The sequence below is a fragment of the Drosophila suzukii genome, chromosome 3 (genome assembly GCF_043229965.1).
Source record: "Drosophila suzukii chromosome 3, CBGP_Dsuzu_IsoJpt1.0, whole genome shotgun sequence".
NCBI lineage: Eukaryota > Metazoa > Arthropoda > Insecta > Diptera > Drosophilidae > Drosophila > Drosophila suzukii.
Window position 1 is genome coordinate 42,567,304 of NC_092082.1, and position 9,417 is coordinate 42,576,720.

The window sequence follows — 9,417 nt, forward strand, 5'->3', positions numbered from 1 at the left end:
TGAAGGTTTGTTTCCAATGTAATTATTTTGCTTTTTAAAATATTTATGCTCTGTCTCAAGCTGTTTAAATCAATATCCGTTTTCTCTTGTCGATTTAAAATATATTTTTTTAGACTTGCTCCTCCTCCTCCTCCTCCTACTCCTCCGGACGACAAGCTTTCACCAAATTTATTAATCTGATTCATTTTATTATATTTGCCTCTCTAAGCTCTTCAATAATGGATATAATTTCGTTTTTGTGATTGGTATTTCCAGCACTCTCGGATGCTAATAGTAATCGTAATCTCTCGATTAATTCATTCGGATCATCCCAATACTTGTATCCTCTATCCTCCTTGGAGTAAGATTTTGTTGTTGCTGCTGCTGCTGCTGCTGCTGTTTGTGTTGTAAGCAAACCTTTACCAATAAGTTGTGTTTTCGGTTTGAATAGATTTTTTATAATATGCTGATACTTAAAGGATTTAGACCCCTTAACTTGTGAACTATTCTGATATTTTCGTTTGTGTGCGTTTGTTCTTAAGAGAATATCTCGATAATTTTTCAAGTCCAGATTTGAATAATGCGCGGGCTTCGTGTGAAATAGCAATTGAAATAGACCAGGAGTCAATTTCCATTTTTCCTTATCAATAATAATTGTGTTATTATTATTATATTTCAATTTACTATTGGCAAAATACCATTCACCATTTTCTTTTATATTCAGACCATACAACATGTCCAATTGTTTTTGACTTTTTAAGAGCTGAATATTATGCAAAAACGGTGATTTCTTGATCGAAACTTTTCTCTTGATTGCAATTTGTTTTTCCTTTTTGATCACATTGTTGTTGTTTTGTTGCTGTTGTTGTTGTTGTTGTTGTTGTTGTTGTTGTGGCTGTTGTTTTGTCTTGTTATATCTTGGATATCTGGGTCCATTTATCAAAAAACTTTTCTCAAGCATAGAATCTCTTTTTTCGATTAATTTTAATCTTTTATTAGAGGAAGAAGAAGACTGAGGCAGAGGTAAATTTTCTGTGTGAGCACTTCGTTTTTTTTTTGTGTGTGTGTATGATCTCGGTATAAAATTTATAATGTTCGATGACGATGTCTGTGCTGTTTTTTTAAATCTATTAAATTTGGGACCATTGACCTTACGACTTTTTTCAAGCATAGAATCTCTTTGTAGCAGATTAAAAGGTAATTTGTATCTCTTGTTATTAGGCTGGACTGCTGCTAAAGATAAATTCTCAATGTTAGCATTACGTTTGAGATTTTTAAAAAGACTTAATTTTAAATCATAATCATCATCATCATCATCAACAGCAGCAGCAGCAGCAGCAGCAGGGAGAGCTGGGGGGGCAGGGGGAGCAGGAGGGAGAGGGAGAGCTGGGGGGGCAGGGGGAGCAGCAGATGTACTACTACTAACTACTGCATTGTGGTCATCATCATCGTTCCCCCGTTTTAGTGTGTGTGCAGGACTGTTTTTTTCTAATAAATTAGAGTATTTTGCTCTTTGACTATCCAAAAATGAAGTATAGTCTGATAGGATTTCGTTGGAAGTATCTATCAAGTCGGGTGGGTTGTTGTTGTTGTTGTTGTTGTTGGTTATTGGAAAACTCGTTATTTGCGGACGATTAAATTCCATATCAAACACATTAGCATCATCATCATTAGCAGCAGCAGCAGCAGCATCCTCATGCTGGATGTTTCTTCGTTGATAAGGTCTTCTTTTCCTTCTGTTTGCATTATAGGATTTAAATTTTCTCACTTTTATCTCCAAATCGTTGTTTGTGTTGTCGGTGTTATCTAGTCTTCTTCGCATAACCCTCTTTGGAGAGTATCGTCTTTTGTGTTTAAGCATTTCAACATGTTGTTGTTGTTTTTGTTGTTGTTGTTGTTGCTGCTGCTGCTGTTGTTCTCCTTCTTGAAGACCTCGATGCTGATGATCATCATATTTTATCAGTTCACGCTTATTATTGTTGTTGTTGTTGTTGTTGTTGTTGTTGTTGTTGTTGTTGTTGTTGTATTTGTTTGCCTTCTTGTTCTTTTTTAGAAAATTTTCCGCAATCACATTCAAAGGTTTTGTAATTGGTTTAAAGGTATTTTCCAGCATATTAATTCGATCCATTTCATTCGACTTCATGCTCTTCAATTTCTGTGTCAACAACAATCTGGTTTGAATCAGATCATCCAACACTTTAGTCTTATTTTTTGATTTGACCATTGCTGCTGTGGTTGTTGTTGTTGTTGTTGTTTGTTTAAAAACCATTTATTTACTAGTAAAATATATGATATATATATGTATATATATATATATATAGCTGATCCAAAAGCTGATCCAAAGCTGATCCGAAGCTGATTCAGAGCTGATTCAAAGCTGATGCCGAGCTGATCCAGAGCTGATCGAGAGATGATGATGATTAAAGATGTATAAAACTATCGAATCCTTTTCTATATCGTCCTTTATCAATATCATTATCTTTACTTATGAGAACGAATTCATATTTTTGCTTCCAGCATTCCTCACAAATTTTTATAAATTGCTTAAAAGTCATATCGCCTATAACATGATCATTGTAAATATGTTTAATATTCATTTCATCTTGTTTAAAAATTATAATCAAATTAGCGTTGTCACGTATTAAATGTTTTGGTATTTTTGTATAAGTTTGACATAGATAGAAGGAGTCTATGTGTTTGTGGCGACCCATACAGAAATAATCTCTTATTGCTGTTTGCTTATCACAGATTACGTCATCAAATATCATTATTGAGTGTGGTCTAGCCCTTTCTGGACTGACGACTTTTTCCTTGTCTGAAAACGTGAACATGTGTATCCCCTTAATTGGTTTAATCAATTTCATTAAATATTGATACTTTGGCTGATACAACGATTTTGAATAAATGTATATATTTTGAAATTTAAGTCCATTGGGACTTTCGATCAAACTTATCATTACGTTTGTCTTTCCACAATTAGATGGCCCCACAATTAGAGCACGTATCGAATTCGGTAACAATGGGCTATGTGTAATTTTTCCACTCCTATCCCCCTCACCACAAATTTGATCGACATTTCGAACTTTAATTTGTCTGGTTTGTTTTATAAATCTCATTTTGTTGTTGTTGTTGTTGTTGTTGTTTTATTGGACAAATTTTTACAACTACTAATGAAAATACTATAAATATTTGAGTATATATTTCGTTTTTGTTTAATGTACGATTGTCATTGAAACAGAATAGTCATAAACAAAAAACAAAAAAAAGGAAATGCAATAATGCGTATAAATTATAAACATAAATTAAATTCATATCAGTATCGAATTGGTAGTGGACTCGTTAACAACTTGATTAACAAACTACCAATTGAACTTCATTTGCCAGGATATCAATTTTGTGGACCAGGCACAAAACTTGCAGAGCGTTTGAAACGTGGAGACAAAGGGATTAATCCGCTAGATGCAGCGTGTCGAGAACACGATATTGCATATTCACAATTCAAAGACCTGAAAAATCGTCATCAAGCCGATGATATTTTAGGTGATAGAGCGTGGGAACGTTTTAAAGCAAAAGATAGCGGTCTAAAAGAACGTTCTGCTGCTTGGTTTGTGACTAACGCTATGAAAACAAAAGTTAAATTCGGTCTAGGTATGTCTAAAAACAAATCTAATCGACGTCAACGTAAGAGGAAACCAGCTAGTAATAAAAAAAAACAACGTCGACGTCATCGACAAACAAGAAAAAAATCATTCGCAAGCATTGTGAGTCAAACGAAGCGAATTTTGAAACGAAGAAATCCTACGAGTATCGATGAAGCAATTCAGATATCTCAACAATCAATCCCACCTAGTTTTCATCGAAGACAACGAGGACAACGAGGACGAAGACGAGGTCTAGCGAATAATATCTCCAATATTCCGAGGGTGATACCATTACCAAAAATTGGAGGATTCCTACCGTTGATACCAATATTGACTGCACTTGGTGCAGTTGGTGGTCTTGCTAGTGGTGGATCTGCTGTTGCTAAAGCAATAAACGCTGTCAAAAATGGTAAAGAACAATTAGCCGAAGCGACACGTCATAACCGCTATATGGAATCAATTGCGATGGGAAAAGGACTTTTCTTGAAACCTTATAAGAAAGGATATGGACTATTTTATAAGCCATATTCAGCAAAAAACTAATAAATATGCTACCCAAACAAGCACTTACCGATATTGATTTAATTGATTTTGGTAAACAGCATTTTAGACACTTTCGTGGTGTTTTTATGCGTGATCGTCTCCCCAAGAAACCATGGACCAACGAATGTGGGATAATTAATTTAGATAACGAAAGCGGTAGTGGTACGCATTGGGTAGCATATTTCAAGAATAGAAATTATAAAGAATACTATGATAGTTTTGGTGATTTGCAACCGCCCATTGAAATTGTGAAATATTTAAAACCACCCATTGAATATAACTATAGAAATGAACAAAAATTCAATACATATAACTGTGGTCATTTATGTTTAAAATTTTTATTTCGAAAAAATAAAATGTAATATATTTGTATAAAGCAAAAAAGACAATTTTTTTTTATTTTTAGCTTAACTTAGTAGGGTATATCTTTGTGACCCCATGCAAGTGTGTCTATATTATTCTCTGTTATATAGCGCTTATCATCTAAATAGTTTAGGGTGACTTTTGTATACTCTTGCGTATAAATTTGATGTAATTTCGATTTAAATAAGTACATTGTTCCAACTTGCTTATTTTTTTTATACAAGCAATCTCGAAAATCGTTAATAGTTAATTTTGAGGTCACACTCGCCTTTACTCCTTTAATTTTTTTGATCTCCGTTGTTTCAGCATTATTTATATTAGAGACTTGTATTGAATACATTTTAGCTCTGAGTCCAATAAATTCTTTTATTATATCCCCCCTGCACTCATCTTTCATCATACCTAATTTTTTTTTGTTTATCAATGGTAATTTAAAAACATTATCCTTATCATATTCTGAAGTATCGAAATGCTGATCAATTTCAAAACGAATGTCATCATAAAAATCTATAGTCTTAATATCATAGATAAAAGAATCAGTATCCATATACATTAAATTTATATTTTCTTGATATTTCGGCTTCATATAGTCATAGTGAAAATTGTACATTTTAAATTTTGATAATTCTAGAACGGTGAAGCCAATGTAGACAGGCTTATCATAGACAACATGCACTTTTTTCATTTGAATTGCAAAGAAATCATCCGCCAATTGCAATATATTCTTAAAATTAAATTTTGAGATAAGTGCTCTAGCTCCCAATTTTTTACCATCACTCTCCCACCTGGACACTAATCTAATTGATTTTCTCTTGTCGACATTCTCCATTGTCTTCCCATAGACTGCATTGTTTAGCAGTTTGAAAAAATTCTTTTCAAAATCATTAACAGCCAATGTTCTGTGATGATTGTTACAATCAATATATTTTTTAAGCCAATCAGATTGTTCAAATTGTAATATTCGATGAATTTTCTTTAAAATCAGTCCATGTCGAAGACATTGCTGCAAATTTCTATAGTGAATTATATAATTATATTTGTTTGTCAAGTCTGCAATCAATTTTGATTGTTGCATATTTTCATTTTTTTTGTTCTGCGAACAAAATGGTAAATCATTGTGCTGGCTGTGTAAGTTTTCAGTGTATTCCAAATCGACCTCTAAAATATAACCAATTGGTTGATCATCTACGCACGTGTTTAAATCAAAATTTTCAAAAATTCCCTCTTCTGTTTCTTCTAGCCATTTAAAATTTTTATACGGAATAGCTTGTGACATAGCATACCCATATAAATTATTAACATCTAAGTATACAATATAATTTGATTCTTTCTCACAGTCGTAATCGTTATTTAGATATTTGTTATTTGCAATAGAATGACGTTTACTACATTGAACAAGACCACCTCTAATACCTTTCATTATAAAATTATACATATCAATATCTGTGAGTAGTTCTAATTCAATTTTAGTTGTCTTCAACATAGCATCCCACGATAGACCAGGAGTTGTATAATATTGACAAGGATCTAAATTATAGATTTTTTTACATACTGTTCTAAAATTCTCAAAAACATCACATAGCAACAGCACATCTACCTTCAAATATAATAATAAATAATCTAATAAATTTGTGCACTCGAAGGCATTCCAAACGTTTTGAGCGTGCTGATAACTCTCTTCAGAACAGTGTCTATCAGTTAATTGGTTATAAAAATTTTCGCGCAACGGTAATTGTGTATCTGACAAGCGTTCAACTGAATTTAAATAGCTATACGGAAATATGCCTTTACGTTTAACCATTTGAAATTTGTTCGGGTCCGTGAAAAATGACTTTATTGTGGTTAGATTTTCTTCTTTTAAATAACTGGCTAAGCTGTCTAAACTGGAAGGCATAAATCTAAATGAATCTAAAAATCGAAGTTCTAACGTTTCATTGGGATTTATATAAATTTTCTTTGAGATCGAAATATAAAACTCTTTGTTTAGCGGAATTATAGAAATATCACCAGGAATTTTAATTAATTCTTTTACAAATAAATGAGCATCGTATGCCGAGAGATTATGGAAAAATATTGGGAAAAATTTTGCTAATTTATAGTTTAAATTGCAATTATTATGTGCTACACCTCTATATTTGCCTGTTAAGTGACAATGGTCTAGAACTCTTTTAGATTGTTCAGTTAATATATTACCGCATATACTACAATTTTGTTCTAAGTCAATTATTTTTTGTTGCTCCATTGATAGCGGATATAAGGGTATCGTTACATTTAAGTGATTTTGATATAACACTAAACAATCATTATATATGCTCTCAACAAAATGTGTTGCACAATCTTCACCATAATATATTCGATATATATCCAAACTATTGTCAAATGAACACTTTATATAATAACTATATGCATACGGTATGTGCTTTTGAATCAAATTTATGTTATCCGAAGTTTTCAGATTCATCCCTTCTAAAATACACTCAAAATCAGCATATGCTACAAAAGGAACATCTAATTGATTTTTTAAATTTTTAAATCTTAAAGTCGCCGTTTCATTTGTAGGCATCTCAGTTATAATTCTATTACACTCCATAATATGTCGTTCCAGTTTGTCGCTATCGTAGAAATGTAGAAAACAGCCATTGCATAGATGAATCTTCCTCGTACTTTTCGTTATTTGTTTGCGAAGTAATCTAATGGAGAATCAAAGAAATAAATATAATTTTTTTATTTTTTAATTTTCTAATTTAATACTTACTTGGAAATATTTTTAATCCAAGCATAGTGATATTTGTCATCCTTCTCGAGAAGTAGTAGATATATAGTGTGTAAAACGTTGTCAGTTTTATTATTAGTTAAATAATATGGACCGATAATTGTCTTTTCATCGCTGTCTACACCCAACACAGTTATACTAATTTCAGGATTATTTTCTTCAAATATTTTTATGCTGTCGACCGGTGTGGGGAATTTTAATCCACTAAAATTTAATGATTTATTATTTATATTTATTATATCCGATCCAATGTTGTAAATGCCTTTACGTTTATATTGATTGGGTAGATTCTTATTACAAGGTAATTTCACAAAAGCCGATATTAATGCCCATTTAAAACAATATTCGTCTCTATTTTGCACGTTGATGCAGGCTTTTCTGTTTACTATTTCTCTTGGTAAACCAATGAAATTCGAGCCCTTTATTAGCTGATATTTATTTATATTAACTTCTAAATGAACTATTTCAATTAGGGACCAACCACTGTCTCGTTCTTGAAACTCGCTCATCTCACTTTTTATATAGTCATTTAAATTTTTGATTATTTCATTTAGATTTTCAGTCTGACTCATTGTTTGATTTAAGACTTGCATTTTTGTTTGAAATGACTTTAGATTGATTTCACAATGATCTTCACTCTCTTTAATCAAAACATAATTACAGAATTGTTCAAAATTAAATTTGCTTCGAGGAAGCAGTTGGCGGAAAAATACCAAGCACCGATGGAAGTGCTGATATCGATAGCGAAACCGATATCGATGTAAGAAACAGTGTTGAGCAACAACGAGTGGCAGTTGTAAACAAAGGACTAGAAGCGCCAAATATGTCACTTTCATTTGCCAAGGAAATCATCATGGATTTTGATGGATCTTCTTGTGCAAACATTTGGACCCAGCAAGTACGCAACATTGCTGAAATGTACAACCTGGATGCAGTGGGCATGAAGATGGTGATTGTGTCCAAACTGAAGGGTGTCGCTCAGCGCTGGTTGCATGCAAATGCAACGCGTATTATGGAGCCGGCAGAGAATCTTTTGGAACAGCTGATATTAGCATTCGGCGATAAGCTTTCAAAAGCAGAGGCACGACGCAAATTTGAAGATTTAAAGTGGCATCATTCCGAAAAGTTCGCGGTGTATTTTTAGGCAAAGACAATGCTAGCCAGCAGCATCAACATCGAACCGGACGAATTGGTTGATCAGATAGTCGAGGGAATACCAGCACAGAATTTGCGTGATCAAGCCCGGATCCAATGCTTCACAGATCCGATGCAAATTCTCCGTGCGTTTGCTGGTATCCGTTTGGACAAGCCAAAGGAGTTGGTGTCGAAGGAGCTGAACAGGAATAGGAGCGACAACGGAGGATTCCGCTGCGGTAATTGCAACGCCAGAGGACACATCGCTAAGAATTGTCGAAAGCCAGCAAGGGTGCCAGGATCCTGCTATGCTTGTGGCAAGTTCGGCCACTTCGTAGCCCAATGCGAGGAAAGGAAGGGAAATGCTGAAAATAAATATGTAAGGTGTATTAAAATTTATTTTGACAATCAAATTATATCTCCTATGGTTACAGCATGCATCTTAGACTCTGGCAGTCCAATTTCATTGATTAAATTATCTTTGTTGCCCAGGGAGGCCAAACTACATGAAGTTAAAGAACATTATTTTGGTATAAATAGAAGCCCATTACAAATCTATGGAAAAATTTTATGTTTTGTATTAAAAGAAAAAATAAAATGTTACTTCAATTTAACAGTTGTTGCCAATGAGTCTATGATGTATGATGTGGTTTTGGGTAGAAATTTCATGGATGCTTGCGATTTAAATTTAGATTTAAGAACTTTAAAGATGATAACTGTAGAAGATATATCAAAACATAACCCGACGAGTGCTACTAGTGATCTGTCGTTGCGCATTGCTGAAGTAAATCATTATATTGAGTGTTTAGATGACTATATAACCGAGAATGTTTTGGAATTGGCGACTGAAGCTGTAAAAGCGGAACATGCAGTCGTGAAAGATCATAATAAAAGAATAGGTCACAGGGCGATGATACAAAACAATGAAACAACGAGTCAAACAGTTACGAGACGAAACAATGAAACAATGAGTCAAACAGTTAC

General features: G+C 33.3%; 2 protein-coding genes and 1 long non-coding RNA gene across 3 annotated transcripts; 1 reads left to right on the top strand and 2 right to left on the bottom strand.

The window, feature by feature from the left end:
• Window positions 1-291: 291 nt before the first annotated feature.
• Window positions 292-2,122, bottom strand: LOC139352794 (myb-like protein Q). Its single transcript, XM_070995424.1, has 2 exons — window positions 1,748-2,122; window positions 292-396 (listed from the first exon to the last, which is right to left on the bottom strand). Exons 1-2 carry the CDS (start codon window positions 2,120-2,122, stop codon window positions 292-294), a joined length of 480 nt encoding a protein of 159 aa, XP_070851525.1.
• Window positions 2,123-6,850: 4,728 nt separating this feature from the next.
• On the bottom strand, window positions 6,851-8,451 carry LOC136117547 (uncharacterized). Its single transcript, XR_010655078.2, has 2 exons — window positions 7,282-8,451; window positions 6,851-7,216 (listed from the first exon to the last, which is right to left on the bottom strand). It is a non-coding gene; the product is annotated as an uncharacterized lncRNA (long non-coding RNA).
• On the top strand, window positions 8,448-9,136 carry LOC108014230 (uncharacterized). Its single transcript, XM_017080266.4, has 2 exons — window positions 8,448-8,812; window positions 8,868-9,136. Exons 1-2 carry the CDS (start codon window positions 8,453-8,455, stop codon window positions 8,877-8,879), a joined length of 372 nt encoding a protein of 123 aa, XP_016935755.4. The 5' UTR covers window positions 8,448-8,452; the 3' UTR covers window positions 8,880-9,136.
• The last annotated feature ends 281 nt before the right edge of the window (window positions 9,137-9,417 follow it).